The sequence below is a fragment of the Myripristis murdjan genome, chromosome 10, assembly GCF_902150065.1.
Source record: "Myripristis murdjan chromosome 10, fMyrMur1.1, whole genome shotgun sequence".
Taxonomy (NCBI): domain Eukaryota; kingdom Metazoa; phylum Chordata; class Actinopteri; order Holocentriformes; family Holocentridae; genus Myripristis; species Myripristis murdjan.
Window position 1 is genome coordinate 2,449,983 of NC_043989.1, and position 16,823 is coordinate 2,466,805.

Sequence of the window (16,823 nt, forward strand, 5' to 3'; positions counted from 1 at the left end):
ACAAAAAGCAGACTGGGCATCTTGCCAGTGTTCTGTAAAGGCTGTGCAACGTGGCAGCAGAAAAACTTGAGTTTGCAGCTCAGGGGAAAGTCAGTTATTAGGCCAAAGGTTATTATAAATCTATTATTCACATGCAGGATTGGATGTTGTGCATTACCAGTGTGTTTGCTGTACACTGTTACATCATGCAAAAAAGACAAACCGAATGTCTAAGAACTGCAGTGGGGGAAAAAAAACACGTGTTTCACCACATGTACAGTTCACTAAATCGAGGAGTGCAGTATTTGGTTTCAGTGCAAAATTGTTAGTTACATTACTATTTTCATGTCATGAATGTTTTCAAAGTAACATTTAAATAAAAGCTCATTAAATTAAAGCTCATTTGTATATTAAACCAGGGCTTTTCGAACATCGGGTTGCAAATTTTTAGGGGCCCTGTTGGCACTTTATTTGCTTGTCTTGTTGTTGTTTAACCAAAGTTGCAGTAGTTTTTTCTGACATGCTGATTGCCTTTTCCCATTCCCATTTGAATGAAATCAAGTGAGTTTTCTCAGGTTTCAAAGGGTTAAATAGTTTAGATGTCTCATTTGAGCACTGACAGACAGAGTTGGAATTAAACCAGAATGAAGAAAATGTGAAAATGGTCCCTCATATGTTTGCTGCATTGCAACAATTTCTAGTGAAAAAAATTTCAGTGAAATTAAACTCATTTTATTGAGGACCCCCTGGAAGACCCTCAAGGACTCCACTTGGAAAACCACTGTCTTTAATGAAATCCCTCCTCCCGCTGTGGCTGTTTGTGTGTGTGTGTGTGTGTGTGTGTGTGTGTGTGTGTGTGTGTGTGTGTGTGTGTGTCCAGGTTGCCGTATAACCAGTACTTTGGTGGCGTTTCCTCCATGAGTAAAGAGCAGTACCTGAAGATCAATGGCTTCCCCAACAACTACTGGGGCTGGGGCGGCGAGGACGATGACATCTACAACAGGTAGAGCCGCAGCTCACACTTCAACACAGTCACACACACAGACACACACACAGCCCTTGAGAACAGCACCTGCGCATTTGCAGTTTAAAACAGCCTGGACTATTCCACAATTAATAAATAGATAAATGAAAAAAAAAAAACTCGCACATAAAAAATAGTTCTGAATTAAGATGTGCTGCAGTCTACATGGTAAACAAAGTTTGAGTGTTTACATTTTACCCCTTACAAGTAGGGCTGAATAATTGATATGATCCATCCAATTGATATGACTCCAGCAACAATCACATCATTTTTTTTTTTTTTTTTAAGGAAAATAAACATTATGAGGACATCATCCCATCACAATCATGAATCATTGCTAATGCAGTGTCTCTCAAAATATCAGGAGCATGATTTTTTTTTTCACATGTTCCTCACATGTACACTAATATTAAGAATCTGACAGGGTGAGTGCAATAAGTATATACTGTCTGTATACTGTGTATGTGCTATTTGTCTTTGTTAAAGTTCACTAACTTTCAAGTCCAAGACAAATGTACCAGTGGGGACAATAAAGTAACTATTGTATTACACGTGCTTCCACGGAACCTGGCAGACCTGTTGGCCAAGCCCAGCCATTATCAGGATTTGGCACGTACATACCAACATATACCAGCTACTTTAAGTATGAGGATGTGCTAGTGATTGTAACCAAGCAAAGTGATTGTAACCAAGCAATGGTATTTAAATGTGCTGGCTCTTAAATGGAATAATTGAATAGCTCCAGTTTAATCAGAATAATAATGTAAATCTGAACTCACACCTTGTAGCCGAAGGGGGCAAGTCACCTTTTGAAACACTCAAATGGAGAGGAAACAAAAAGCTGCGTCTGTGTTTCTCAGTTCATGTTGCAGCAGTGAAATAACAGGAGGATTTCTGTGTCAGGCTCCTACAGCCCTGCAGGCAGGGGACAAATCACAGTGTTAGTTAACTTGTATGTGAATTGGAGTGGCAGGTTATTCCTTAAAACACTAAACTGCTGGAGCCTGCTGGCACAGAACACACAGGTTCATCAGGTTCAGTGGAGTCTCGCCGTGGCCGGGTTTCAACTGCAGAAGCTTTCCTCAGGGACCGGGATCCTTTAGAGGATCTGCCTGCACTCTGACCACAGGGACCAGGGCCAAAATGTACTTCCAGGGACATTTTTTTTACTCCTGAAAAAGTCCCTACTCAGGGTTAGGGACTTTCAAATTGCCCAGGAACTTTTGGGGGTGGAGGTTGCAGCACAGCATTTCTGATTGGTCAAACACACACAGCCTACCTGCTTCAGCTTGTGTACTGGGTCATTGTTAAAACAACAAAGTATTTTAGTATTAATTAAGGACCAGTTTGGGACAATAACAATACAAGTTAAGTGAGGCATTGCTGCTGTCTTCCCAACTTATTAAAAAAAAAAATCAAAAGGAAAAGAGAGAGATGCTGTAAGAGCACGGGCAAGTTAGCGAGAGAGAGGGAGAGAGACAGCAAGGCGGTGCTGTGCATGAGAAAGCCAGAGAATGAGAAAAATAAAAATTATTTGAGATTGTTTCTTAGCGGTTATGTTCTAAAGCACAAATAAATAACCACTAAATACTCGACAAATGATTTACTGTGGAGACAGACGCTCTTAGTTTCATTTTCCTCCTCTGCATCTCTGTCAGACATACACACACACACACACACAGACACAGTCAGAGCACTCTGTTTTTCACTGGTAGGCAGGAGAAAGCAGGGCTGCTCATCAGAGAAAAACCCTGTAAAAATGTGTACAAGTGGGTTAAAATAGGTTAAATCGAGTTTAAATAAAGACAAATATATCCGTAAGTAGACTAATCTTCATGAGTCTTTAGGCTGCAGTGGAAACACAGCAAGGGGCTGAAGGAACCTTGAGTTCCTTGAAAAGTTACCGTGGAACAGCTTAAGCTGGTAATTTGAGTGGAAAACCAACTCCTGAGAATGATAATGTTGTAGGCGGCTGCCACAACATGTCAGAGAGGAAACTGATGCTTCTCTCTTCACTACAATACATTTTACTCTCATTACAAAAAATTTCACGCATGTAGCTGACAGTCATGCAGAGCAGCTTCTAATGAGGTCAGCAGGGGAACAGCTTCCACACCTAGATCCCAAACAAGGGTCAGAGGTCACAGTACCCAGACAGCACAGGGAACTAGGGCTGCAACTAATGATTGCTTTAGTGTATAAAGTGTGAAAAATAACAAAGTCTGATTGTCCTCAAATGTCTTCCTTAGTCATTCTTAGCATCTTACTGATGCTGGAATCAGACGATGTTGAGGATTTTTACTGAGTAAATGACTAAAACAAGTCATGGACTCGTCTCTGTCTCTGTCTCTGTCTCTCTCTCTCTCTCTCTCTCTCTCTCTCTCTCTCTCCCTCCCTCCCTCTCTCCCTCTCTGGCAGCATCTTTCTTCTGTCTGTTTATGTGTTCATGTTGAACTGCAGCTGTCTGACTCACAGCCTGCTCTCGTCTCCAAACCCCACTCTCTGCCAGTCTGATGGCTCTCTGCAAGCCTGACGAAAGCCGGATACACTTCCACAGCACAAACATCAGCTTTAGTTTGTATAGCTTACATTATTGGGATTATTTCCCCATTACGTGCACATCTTGAATAGAAAGTATCCTGTACCAAATGTCAGGACGCACCAAGAAGTCAATAACTTTCACCATCAGCATTTTTTAAAAAATTATTATAAAATCAGTGCTTCTGAATGTGTTGGGTCTGTGGTTAGTAGTTAAATTTCTTTGTAATTTGACTTACTAGACTATTATTACTATACTACTATTGTAGCAGTGACAAAATGTGTAAGATTTTAAGAGTGACATGCACAGCATAGACATAGAAATCCTCAGTTAAAAATTTCCCTGAGCAAGTCGACCTGGATTTGTGTGATCTGATCTGCGTTGTTGACAGCTGATCTGCAGGTTACGTGTTGCTGTCTCCAGCTTTGAATTATTGATGAGGCTCCACACTTTGACAAAAACCCTGCAGCTGTTTACATCCTCCAGGCTCTGTGGCCCTTCGTCTCGACTTCAGGGCTCAGAAGGGGTTTTCAGACAAACAAACAACCTCTAACCTCTTACCCGTGGCTTGTGGCTCTGCAACATTAATTATAGTCTTTGCAACATTAGCCGGAACACTGAAATGTGGGAAAAGCCCTGTTGAAACCTGATCTGTTCACGTCCACAGGGCACAGATGATTGGCTTTTCTCATCTCTGCTCTTTGTGTCTTCTGGATTTTCACATCAGAGTCATGACATCCAGTCCGCTGTCACCATCAACATCTTTATGTCTAATCTATAGAGCACAAAATAACATCTAATTATTTATCTGAAACTCAACCATAACATGTGGCATTCTTCAGAGCTTAACTATAGTCGAACCCATTTTAAAGCAGGTTATTCTGCTTTCTGCTCGGCTCTTGAACGTCAATAGGACTTTGAGCCAGGCTCCACTGATCTGACTTTATCTACTGACAGTGACACTATTGCCATAGAGTTTGCCTTGATAACTCAAATATCAATCAGTCGGCCAAACTTAATTGAATAGCAGTTTTTGCCCAAACCAATGCAACTCAAAGTGCTTCATCGGATAAAATAAAGAACAGGAGAATTTAAAAAGCATAAAAGTAAGAAAGCAACAAAGAAGCACAGAATCAAACAAAAGATAATAGGTCAACTTAAAGTGAAAAACAATAGGCTAAAAGAAACTAATAACATCATGGTAAAGAGTCTTGTTCAAAAGGAATGTTCTAAGCTTATGTTTACCCAGTGAAGGGTTTCAGACAGAAATCAGCAGTATATTAGGACAGTGGGGGAATTTTACAAAACACAATTAGGAATCTAGCCAGAAAACTGGAAAAAAGAGCATCCTTCCTGGTGATACTGTTTTGACTTTGTAAAACAAAACTTGAGTGTTAAGTTTATAATTATGAATTAAGTCATGCATGTGACATACTGAAGAAAAAAATTCAGAAGATAATACATAGCATTTTGTGAAGTTGTCTAACAGAAATCCTCTCCTAAAGCTGGAATAAGCATGGCAAATATTTTCAAATTGTGTGCATTGTTGAATGCTTGCATATCAGTATGTTATCATCATCAGTCGTGGTGTCTGGTGCACTCTGGGTAACGCCGTCGGGGCCTGATGAAGGTGGATGGGATCGACAGTGTCCAGCTATGTAGGTCCAGCCAGCCAGGAGAGGATGTTCACAGCACAACACTGATAGTTAAAAACAATGGCATTGTAATTTATCTTGGACTGTAGTGTTCTGACGAGGACTGGGTATTACCAAGGATCTGACAGTACAGCACATATCACAATACATGGGTCACAATATGATTTGTATCACGAAACACTGCAATACTGAATAGAATTGAATATGTGTAGTAGAGTTTACAGCCAGCTACATCACACCTGGGTAGACTAACAAAATATACAACATACCATGTGATAAAATGTGTGACAAACTACCTGTAATTCATGTAATAATGTAAAGTTAGGAGATTACAGAGTCTGGCTGAGCCGCTCCCATTTACAACAAACATGTTTGATATTTAACATCTTGGCATGACTGTCCACAAGACCTTCCACAACAACGCCATCAAGGAAGGAGTACAGGGTTAAAGTTTTTATTCCCTGAAACAATAAAAACCAACATGAGTTTAAAAACAGCATTACCACAATACTGATTTAACAGCTCATATAAATGTCCAGCCTCTCTGGAGAACACAGTTGCTGCTGTCAGACAGATGGCCGGCTCGGGGTTCATGGATCTGGACCGCACGCGACGATTGACGACGATGATGATGATGACGATGAGCTCTCTTGTCCTGTACTGAAGAAAGCTGATCAGACTGCGGAAAGGCTGTTTAGTGGGCGGATAATGAAAATGCTGAACTGCATATTAAGTTGTCTTTTATTGGAGCTTTTACATTTGGACCGTGTTACCATTTTTTTTTTTTGTATACAGTATATAGTTGTTTTTATATATATATATATATATATATATATATATATGTATATATGTGTATATATATATATATATATATATATATATATATATATATATATATATATATATGTGTGTGTGTATATATATATATGTATATATATATATGTATATATATATATATATATATGTATATATATATATATATATATATATATATATATATAGGGGAGTAAAACCTGATTTTGATCCTATTCCAACTTGTTGCTGGTGTTGTGGTTTGATGCTGTGATCCGGTTCTGTTTTTTGTGACTGGACTGTGTGTGTTGTGCGAAGAAGAGGAGCTCATCTGGTGCGCGGCTTCACCAAACAGAAACCTGTGAATCAGAGAAGATCATTTTTATATGTGGGATCTCCACCTGGGAGCTGATTTTGGAAGTCCCGTCTTGTGTTCAGGCCTGATATCAGTCGTTTGTCTTCATCTCTGTCCTCTCCATGCAGCCGTCATGGCAGCAGTGACCTCAGTGTCTCCTCGTCCAAGCTGTGTGTCAGGAAGCTGTTATCAGTTCAGCTCTGTTTCACAAATAGCACACACACTGACTCTCAAACACATATTCTCTGTCTTTATCACTCACATACGCACGCACACACACTCAAGATAACTCCGCCCCACTCCCTCCGCTGGGAACAGTTAAATGCTGTTTGAGCTTTTTGCTCACAGTGTAAAAATCTCTTTGTCACGAGGTTAAAAACAGGACGTCAGGGAAGCTCAAGGCCGGCAGACAGATCACCGGGAAAACTGCAGCTCAGACAATCTGACTGTTTATGTCTCTCTCTTGCGTGAGGCTGGGGACTAAAGACAGTTTTACGTGTTGGATAAAATAGTTCCCCTTTGTCCTCACAAGATAGAAGTCCAGTTTATCTTGAGAGCAGCAACTATCATAAAAACAAGGTATGACAAGTTTGAGAGTACCAGATAACACCAGAGCAGAATAACAGGAATAAGGTGTGTGTTTTTTTTTTTTTTTTTCATCTGAAGCTTCAGCAGGAAACCAGCCAAGTAGCTTTTTCGCTTCTTCTTTTACCCTCCAAAACACAACATTCTGGAGGAACAGCATTTACTTGGTTTGTCATAACGAGGCGTGGGGACGGGTTTTGGCTGCCTGGTTACAGCAGCGGGTGGATTGCAAAATTTGTCCAGCCATTTCCTGTAGTCTCCAAATACATTTATCGAATAGAATAGGACTCCAAATGATGCCTGGTTACCTGGATAGTAGCTGGAATCAGGCCTGATGCTGAGAAAATTTGGGCTAAACTTGACCAGTATCAGCTAAAGGCTCAATAAAATTCAGCATTTATATTATAGAAATGTATTTTTAGGCTACAGTCTGTGTAACGCCTTCAGCCAAAAATGGGTTGATGAATGGAAATGGAAATGAAAATCTACATTTGTTGGTCTACATCCAAAATTGAGTTTAAATGTCACTTGAATTAATTCTCTCATCATCAATATTGAATATTTTTAATATGTTTTTTTTATATTAGTTGATGTATTTATCCACTTGATTCTGGGTATTTCATTGAGTTTATGCATAAAGGAGGCAAGTAGTGGAGCTGAATCTCCTCTCACTTCCTGGACAGGTTAATGATTTCTGGAAACACATGGGTTTTTTTTGTTTGTTTGTTTTGTTTAGTTTTTTTTTTTTCTTTTTTTTTTTTTTCCAGATCATGTACAGGTACTTTCTCAACAATTTATGTTTTGTATCCCTCTCACAAGGTGAATTCCAGCAAGGATTGTTAGTTCGTCTTTTATTTGCTCATAGTTTCAAACAACCATGATGTTAATTAAAATCATTTTTACAGATATGATAGGTGAAATACACCGTCCCCTCTGGATATTAAACAAAAAGTTTTATACTTCTGCTTTTGACCTGTAGGTCATTCTGAATGGCTGTGAGCTAAAATCCAATAAAAACATGGCATGTATTATTGTTGTTGTTTGTTTGCAGGTTGACCTCCAAAGGTATGACGATCTCTCGGCCCAGTGGCGTCGTGGGGAAATGCAGAATGATCCGTCACGACAGAGACAAACAGAACGAGCCAAACCCACAGAGGTAAACCAGTTTGTTCTCTCCCCAGGCTCAGATCACTTCCATTTTAAAAACTTTGGCCCGGTCCTGTTGTTATGAAACAGTTGCACACACTGCCAGCTTCAGCCAAAAAAACCCCCAAAAAAACAAAAAACACAAATGGAAAAACTGTAGACTTCAATTTTGCACAGAGCAGGTATGATTGACTTGGAAAGTTTTACCTTTGTGGTATAGCTGATACTGTTTCCTTGACGTTGATTAGCTGATTAGTTCCACCTCCAGCCAGTGTGCTAAATTAGTTTCAGTACAGATGAAGAACAGATGAAGAGAACGGACAACAGAGTGTGTGTGGAAATAAACACAACAGAGAGAAAGACAATGCCAGAGCAGCTTGACCCCATGTTGTTCTTTCATTCCTTCTTCCATTGCTGCACTTTGCTCTCTCTTCCCTCATCCATTTGTCTCTTTTCAAACTTGCAAGCTTTTTCATCTTTTTTCCATGCTTCATGCTTCTTCTTTGTTTTTTGTAATTTCCTTTTGTGAATTACCTTCCAAACGTGGTTTTCGCAGTGCCTCATGGACTTTTTTGCAAACTCACCTTATGAAGTATGAACAAGGTGTAGCATGTTGTTTGTGGTGGTGTGTGACTCCAGTATGTAGTGGTCGCTGGCTGGTAAGCCGGGTTGCCAGTCAAAGTCTCAGTCTGACAAAATATAATTTCTACTTTTAGAACCAGCAGAACCTTACAAAGGATACATACACCAACCTCTTGAACCAGTAACACACACACACAGGCTCAAAACCACAAAATACGCTGGCAGGCAATAATCACACAACACCACAAAATTCAGTGTTCCCCACACAGTGTATTTTACAGACAGTCAACAAGCAAAGCCTTTTAGCCCAACCCCAGAGTCACTATCTCAGTCTGTCCAGTCTGTGTCACTGTAACAAAGGTCTCTTCACAGTCCATACTTTAACTGGGGGTTCCCCGACTTTGGACCAAGCAAGCCCTCTCTTCAGTTTTGCAGTTTGTAATGTGAGCCGGAAATTGAACTGAACCGAATGGCCAGTACAATGAGTGGATGGCTGATGAGTAGAGAATACGGTGGCTGAAGTGAAGCAGAGCCAGATCCGAACTGTAAAGACTGCCAGTCAAGCAAATGACGGACTTTGTCACGCTGCCAGGGGTCAGCAGGCTTGAGACGGACACTCGGACAGTTGTAAGTCGGCTTGTAAGTCTCCTGTCAGTCATCTGTATAGGGCTGTGTGTGTGTGTGTGTGTGTGTGTGTGTGTGTGTGTGTGTGAGAGAGAGAGAGGCGTAGGGAAATGTGTCCATAAAGGCTCCGACCAGACGTCACTGACCCTGCTGGCTTTAACTCATTGGACTAAGTGCCACTTGTGTAAATGGTTGTGTAAATTTCTCATGATGATTGTTTGCTTGCTGCCTGGATGTGGGCTCAGCTCATATTGACAATCCATTCATTTACTTCATTTAGGGATTCATTTCCATTACATGGCGTGATGTTTATTACCACGGCACACCAAAGCAAACTGTGGACATATCTCACAGGATTATAGATGTAGGTTTTTAGACTATAGCTGTATATAATCAAGGTGTGACTGCTTCTTAGAAACCTCCCCCATTTTGACAGCCACAGTCATCATACCGACGGCAACCACTGATAATCAGCGACTTATAAATCTCCTGCTGCACCTTGACATCAAATAGAAGAGTTTACAGAGAAGGGAGTGGGGGTGGGGGGTTATTAAAATGTACCAGAGGACAGAAGGAGGAGTGACAAAGAGGGCGTGGTAAAGCTTTGATCCCCTCCCAACCCCCAACAAACGACAGCTAAAATAAGATGGATGGATATGTTGTGCCTCAGGATGCATGGAACAGAACAGAACTCCACTTGATGGTTTCCTCTTAAAAAACAAAACACAAACAAAAACACAACAGACAGAAGTTCCAGGCGCCTGTTCCCACCTTAAATCACCTCTTGATAGAGTCTTGTTTGGTGTAAGAATGTCAGCTTATCAGATAACAGCAAAAATCAAAGGCAGACCATAAATCTGAGCCTGAGCCTGTGGTTACAGCTATATCAGTCTCATATCAGATATGAGATCAAATTTGCTTTCCCTGGGCAATATTTTTAATGATTTAATGATTCCATGCCAAGATCTCCATGTGTTCCTTGTTATTTGCTGCTGGAACACCAGAATTTCCCTGGTTGGGATCAATAAAGTATATCTATCTATCTATCTATCTATCTATTTCTGTAGTTCTTTACTTACTCAGGCAAAACTGTGGCTTAACAAGGCAAATCAGTGATCACGAGTTTATATACTTATTGTCATTCCATTCACTATCGTTGTCAGCCATTGCTCCTAACTGTTGTTTTGTCATTGTTGTTTCAGTTACTGTTTGAAGTGGTTGTCTGTCCGTGTCTGTGATATTGTTGGTGTCTGTGCATGTGTGAGTGTGTTGTCCTGTGTGTTTTATTTCTCAAAAGCCTAACCAGGGACAAGGTCTGCAAATTAGCTACGGCTAGAACTCGTGTATCCATTACATCGGTTCCACTTTATTTAGATGCGACGGTGCCTGCATGTATTGTCCATGTCTAATAAATTAAAATAAAAATGTATGGTTTTCAGCTTTACCACTTTCAGCTGGCAGGTGTTGAGAAAAGAGAAGCGCAAGTAACCGCATGCTTTATGAAAAGAAAAAAATCATAGTCCTCGTTGTTCTGCTGTGGGTCCTGGACAGGGAAGCAGTCTGAGGAATTATCAGGAAACGTTCATTTGCATGTTAACTTTCTGCCACAGGCTACGTTTTGTTAGATCCTTGATGGTGTCACATGAAGCTGGCCTGACAGGAGGCTAATAATCTTAATAATAACTCTGCTATAGTACAAATGGACAAAGCGAGTCCACAAAACATGTTTTCTCTAGACTGGACTGCAGACTAACTTTCACTTCCTCACTTGTTGCTGTTTTTCCTCCCTGCAGTTAAAAGCGGATCTTAACATCCTTCTGCATTTGGTCCAGTCAGCCAGTCACTGTTTATCACACAAACCTCTGCCGATCAGCCTGTCTGGACCATGTGGACGTGTTTCTGCTGTAGTCGATATCAGTCGGTAGTTCACAGGTCACAGTTGGCGGGTTTGTACAGTTACAGCAAATCTATAAATATCCAACCTGATGATAGCGATCAGATCAGACGGTCCGCCCGGCAGAAAGCTCTGCTGAAGCCCGGCACGTGCCAATAAAAGTTCATTAATAGAGATCTGATAGGAATACTCAGCTCTGAGTATCGTTCTCAAGGCTACGTGCTCTTTATCAGTTCAGTTCAGTTCAAAGGATTTTTGGCAGAAGAGTTCCAAGAACAATTTTGCCAAAGTACAATTTGTTCAGTATGCAGTACATTACAACATTAATCCATTAAAACATTTCAACAGCATTAAGATTGGTGTGTGTGTGTGTGTGTGTGTGTGTATAATTCTTATGTGAATAGCTGTCAGCCTGTTGTAAGCCTGTTGAGTAACATGTTACATCGGTGGATCACTAAACTGAGGGACACATTTCCCTCCCGGGTCTTGTTGGTTTACATGGATCACTTTGTCTCTGAGCTTCAAATCAAAAATGTGGTGGAGCTGCAGCCTCTGAGCTGCAAGGAGCTTTGAATGAATGAATGAATGAATTTGGGAAACTGACTTGTGACTCTGCTTCAACTGTACGAGAGACACGTCAGAAATTCCTCTGACGGTCCCTGTGACTGTCCGATCGGTGCTCGGGAGCAGTTGATCAGGCCGTGATCGGTCCTCGCTCCCCTCTGTGCACTGCATGGCAAACAACAGCTGACGAAGCTGAACTAAACACTAAAATGAGTCAAACGGCTCTGAAATCGGGTCAAAAACAGAATCAAATTGCACAGTGCGTGCCTGCCAGCTTAATGTGGCTTCAGCTGGCTGTCAGGAGTAAACATGGAAATAAAGGAATGTAATATTTCTCATCATATTTGAACATCCAATCAGTACAACGGCATATTAAGGCCATTGTAGGGAAAAAATTTGCTGGGAGAGAGGAATTTCCGAGTCGTGTGTTTATGAGAAAAACTCACAAATGTATGAGAAAAAAACCTCTGAAAAATAGTTTTTCTTTTTCTTTTTTTTTTTGGCAAAGGAATCACATGACTTGACTTTGCAAGGTTGGATCAACCACACAGTGCAGTACACCCTTGTAAATCAGTGTATGTGCCTTGTTAATGTAGAATATTCAAACTGGTTGTTTGTTTCTGTCCACAGATTTGACCGCATCGCACACACCAGAGAGACCATGCACAAAGACGGCATCAACTCCCTGTCATACACGGTCATGGAAGTAGACAAACAGCCGCTTTACACCAAAATCACAGTGGACGTGGGGAAGCCATGACCAGCCTAAAGACTTGACAAAAAAAATCCAAAGAAAGAAAAAGTAAAAAAAACAAAAAACATGCAGACTTGAAAAGCAATTCAATACTGTGGATGCAGTAAAAAACCAAAATGTGCCTTGACACTTGAATTGTAAAAGTTTTGGTCTCGTTGGACCAGACAAACTGGACTGACAAAATCAGCCAAGATATTCTTGGTGTTTTTTGTTTTACATATATATATATGTGTGTGTGCGTGTATTTGTTTTAAATTTTTAAATTTTGTTTTCTCAACCTTTGCACAACCAAGGACGAACTTAGCGGGGGGTTGTTTTTTCTTCACGGGGCCGTCGGGCCGTCGTGGGTCGGACAGTCAGCGGGGGCGGAGGCCTCTGCTCGCCTGTCGTCTTCCAGCAGAAGGCTGCTGCTGAGAGAAATCCTGCATGAGCCATTTTGTCATTTTGAGCAGATGCTGAAAAGTTGTGAAAGTATCAAGTTAATGTGGGGTCGCATACAGGGACAATCAAAGGAGCAGCGTCTGCTCTGCGGTGTTGGTCGCATTAATTTTTGCAATCAAATTGTTTGAGAATTATGGGAGGGGGTTTAGTGTGTAGTGCATAGATTTGGGGAAGGTGTCTGTATGTGTGTTTGTGTGTGTTTGTGTGAGGTCCTGTCAGCAGATCAGTGTCAAACAGCCGTCGCAAATCATTCCTGGCCTGTTTTATCCTCGGCGTGCCAGAAGTGGTGTAGATGCTGCTAGGCCGGTCTGGCTGTCCGCCTCCTTCTTTCAGGATCCCAGTGAGTCCAAAACAGCCAGACAGCTGATCCCAAAGTCCTTCACTTAACCAAAAGTGGCCTTTCTGAATTGATCCTGATCAATCAGAATCAACCTAAAATCTAAGTGAAATCTGACATCCCAAAAAGAAAAGCAGTAATGTGTATGTTACTGATAAATGTGGATGTGTTGGATTGTGTTTTCCCAAAGTGTCCTTACTGTTAGTTCCTATCTTGCTAGCTGTGGCAATCAGTCAAACCTTCCCCTCCTCTGCTATCAGAGGACTTAGATTTCAAATTTAATAAATTAAAAAACTTAAAGCACAACTGATTTACCTCATCTTGAGGTGCTCGAGTGCCTGGCGAGTCGAGTCAGGATCATGGAAATTCAGGAAAATCAATTCTGAGATGTGCTGATTCAAAGATTTCAATCCAGCTCTGCTCAGGACAGAAACTGTCTCCAGGTCTGTTCACCGCTGGCTTTAACTGATGAAATCTAAAGGCACCTGAATGTAATTACCTGACTGTGTGTGTGTGTGTGTGTGTGTGTGTGTGTGTGTTGTTTGCTAGATCCAGTTCACTTTAAGTTTTTCTTAACAATGCAGATATTTCCCAAATGCAGAACATGCAACAAGTCCCAATCTTTTATACAAAATGAATTTTCTGTACACGGCAATAAAAAAAGCATCTGTTTACACTTTGAGTTGAAAGTAACCCCAGCCCGAGTGTGTGTGCGTGTGTGTGTGTGTGTGTGTGTGTGTGTGTGTGTGTGTGTGTGTGTGTGTCTGCCTGGGTGTTAATGCAGCCTGTGTGAGGTCAAAATGAAATATCATTATGCTGTTTTCTATCATGATTGGCTGGAGGTCGTTGTGTGTGTTCTCAGTGGGTTTTGTGCATCATTCATGTGTGAATAAGAGAATAAATCAAGTCTTGCCTTTTTTATTTTTATTTGCCTTAAAATTATTTTTGTGAACGTTGCCAAGAGTTGAGGCAGTTTCTGAATATGTGTTTGGAGGAATATCTGTTGATTACAAATGATTTTATTCAAGTGAACTAAAGATATATATATTAACGTCTGTGTGTGACTCGCTGCTCGCTGGTGAATTTCTGAGATTTCTGTGTGGAGACAAACTTTTATTTTTCATGACTTTGTGCTGTTTGAATGTAACGTTCCTGCTCCCTGACGTAACCCGACACTTTTCACAAGTGCCTTCCTCTCTGTCTCTCTAAGACACCAAAGAAACAGAAAAAGATGTCATTTTTGCTCCATTTTGTTGTATGTTGTATCTCAGTGCAGCCATCCTGGTTAAATACAGGATAAATTAAAAAAAATAAAAAATAAAAAGGAAAAAAATGATGATTTGAGCTCCACAAGACAAAGCCCCTCCAGCTCCACTGTACTGGGGCTAAAGGCAGACAAACTGGAAACCTCACCAAATCACAGGGAAACAAAATCTGGATAGACAGACCGCACGAGGTTCAAGTGGGAAAATAAATATTTGTATTTTGGCTGAACTGCTCCTTTAATAGTAAAACCCTAACAACACGTGTAAGTGGGAAAAGATTCTCCTCCAAACAGACGTGAAACGGCATTAGATGATGTTTGAGTGCAGCTTTTTCAGCAGATTCTCTCCTGCTGGTGTTTTCTGGTTGTCCTGAACGTGTCGGAGCGCAGTTAAAAACTAATCCTGGTTTAGTACTTCCAAGTTTAGTGGTTCAAACCAAAATTAAATAATTAGAGTTAAATGCTTGTGAAATGTTAACAAGCATTTAAAAAATCAGTGCAGCATCACGTTCTTAAGTTGTTTTACCAAGTTTCTAGTAATTTTATAAACAATTTTCTGATTTTTTTTTTTCTAAACTAATTTTGATCTGATCTGATTTTCATCAAGTGTTTTTTAATAACTTTACAAGGCTCTCACTGATTTGGGGTAAGTTCTTGTTAATTTGCTAAATGCCTGTTTCCCCATGTTTTGGAAGAAATCAAGTGATTTTGCTCAATGTTTCAAAGGACCAAAAGCTAAACCTCTTCAAATTGAATTTTAATTGTAACAACACGTCGTAGTTAAAATTGGACTCTGAAGTTTTGACGCAACAGGATTAAATTTAATCTCGGTTTGGAGTAAATAAAATTAACTGAAGTTTAGACAGAATTGTCCTTAATTCTGTTCCAGTTTTAAAGTTTGGTGCTGCAGAATTTAATGGCACACTATCATTTAAGTATTGATCCTTGGTCCATTCCAGCGTCACAGCCGTGTTACTTCCCTTCTGGGGAGTCGTAACGGTGTTGGTGTCCCCCCTCCAGCTGGGAGCCAGGGGGTCAAGGCAATGAGTAAAAATTGGCAAAAATATTTCTGTCATAATTGCATATGTAACATTTTTTTTTTTTTTTTTGCTAATTTTCAGGTCATTTTTTTCCTTTTTAATGTACTTATTTAATTTTTTTATTTTATTTGTGTTGTTTTGCATTTTTGGCATCATTTTTTAAAGTAAAGTTGCTCATTGGCTTTTCCCATTTTTTCAAAGAAAACAAATGAATCTGCTCAGGTTTCAAAGGGTCAAAAAGGCAGGAAGAAAATGGGACCACAGTATGTCACCGCCACTTAAATATTTCCCAGGACACTTTGGTTTTAAACAGAGTGAACATCTGGTTGAATTCATGCCGCGGAGGCCGAGTCAGCGGACGAATCCAGCAGCTGGAGCCAAAGTTCATCAGCTCTGCGCTGGCTGTGCTGCTTGGTGGTCACCTGCCATCCTGGATGGGACAGTCTGTTCTCATGAAAAGATCTGCCAAAAGCTGCTGCATCAGTAGATTTAGACAGAAAAGCCTTGCAAGATGCCGTGGCCAGAGAAAAGATCTGGGCTGGGCAATATGTTGATATGACTTTGACATCAGGACACAAAGCTGGACGTGGTCTGGGATTCTGGATATCATGAAATCGGGGAAATGGCATAAGTGTTATCTCTTCCTGGTTTTAAAGGCTGCAACACAATAATGAGATGACATTTTCTCATCTTGTTAGCCTTCTGCAGTGCCAGCCTGTGCCTGCTCGTCATCATATCCACATTACTGATAACTTTATCAGTAATCTTAATGCTCTCATTATTTTATCAAAGCACTGATAGCCCTGATTATTCTTACAATAAGAATATTGAGGTTTTCTGTCAACAATATCATGATATTTGGTTTTGTTTGTATCGCCCAGCCCTGCGTGTGACCTTTTCTGTTTCTTGCCTCCCTCACCCACTTTGCATAGGGAGAGCGAGGAGCAGTGGAGGTTCAGGCTGCAGACTGAAGCCTCGGCTGTGTTCGTTGTCCTGGAAAGTTTCAGACTGTGATGTTAACATCGACTGAAGTGGAACAAACAGAGAAACTCAAGTCCAGCTCAGTCAGGCTGCATGGGATTTTGTGTGTTCGCTGTTTCTTCTTTTTATGCCAAGAAACTTTTTCACTAACAAATCTGTGCAGGTTGTTGTGCAAACAGACTCGTCCGAGAGGGCGCCGTGCACGCAAATCACTGACTGCAAACACAAATCGCCTCAGCCAAAGCAGGAGCTCTTGCTCCTTCGTAT

At 40.7% G+C, this 16,823-nt stretch overlaps 1 protein-coding gene across 1 annotated transcript in view; it reads left to right on the plus strand.

The window, feature by feature from the left end:
* Positions 1–14,581, plus strand: part of b4galt1l (DP-Gal:betaGlcNAc beta 1,4- galactosyltransferase, polypeptide 1, like) — a 41,233-nt gene extending 26,652 nt beyond the window's left edge. Inside the window, exons 4-6 of the mRNA XM_030061375.1 lie at positions 860–982; positions 7,981–8,085; positions 12,370–14,581. Coding sequence (XP_029917235.1) covers positions 860–982; positions 7,981–8,085; positions 12,370–12,499 — 358 coding nt within the window. The 3' untranslated portion in view covers positions 12,500–14,581. The remainder of the gene's footprint in view (positions 1–859; positions 983–7,980; positions 8,086–12,369) is intronic.
* The last annotated feature ends 2,242 nt before the right edge of the window (positions 14,582–16,823 follow it).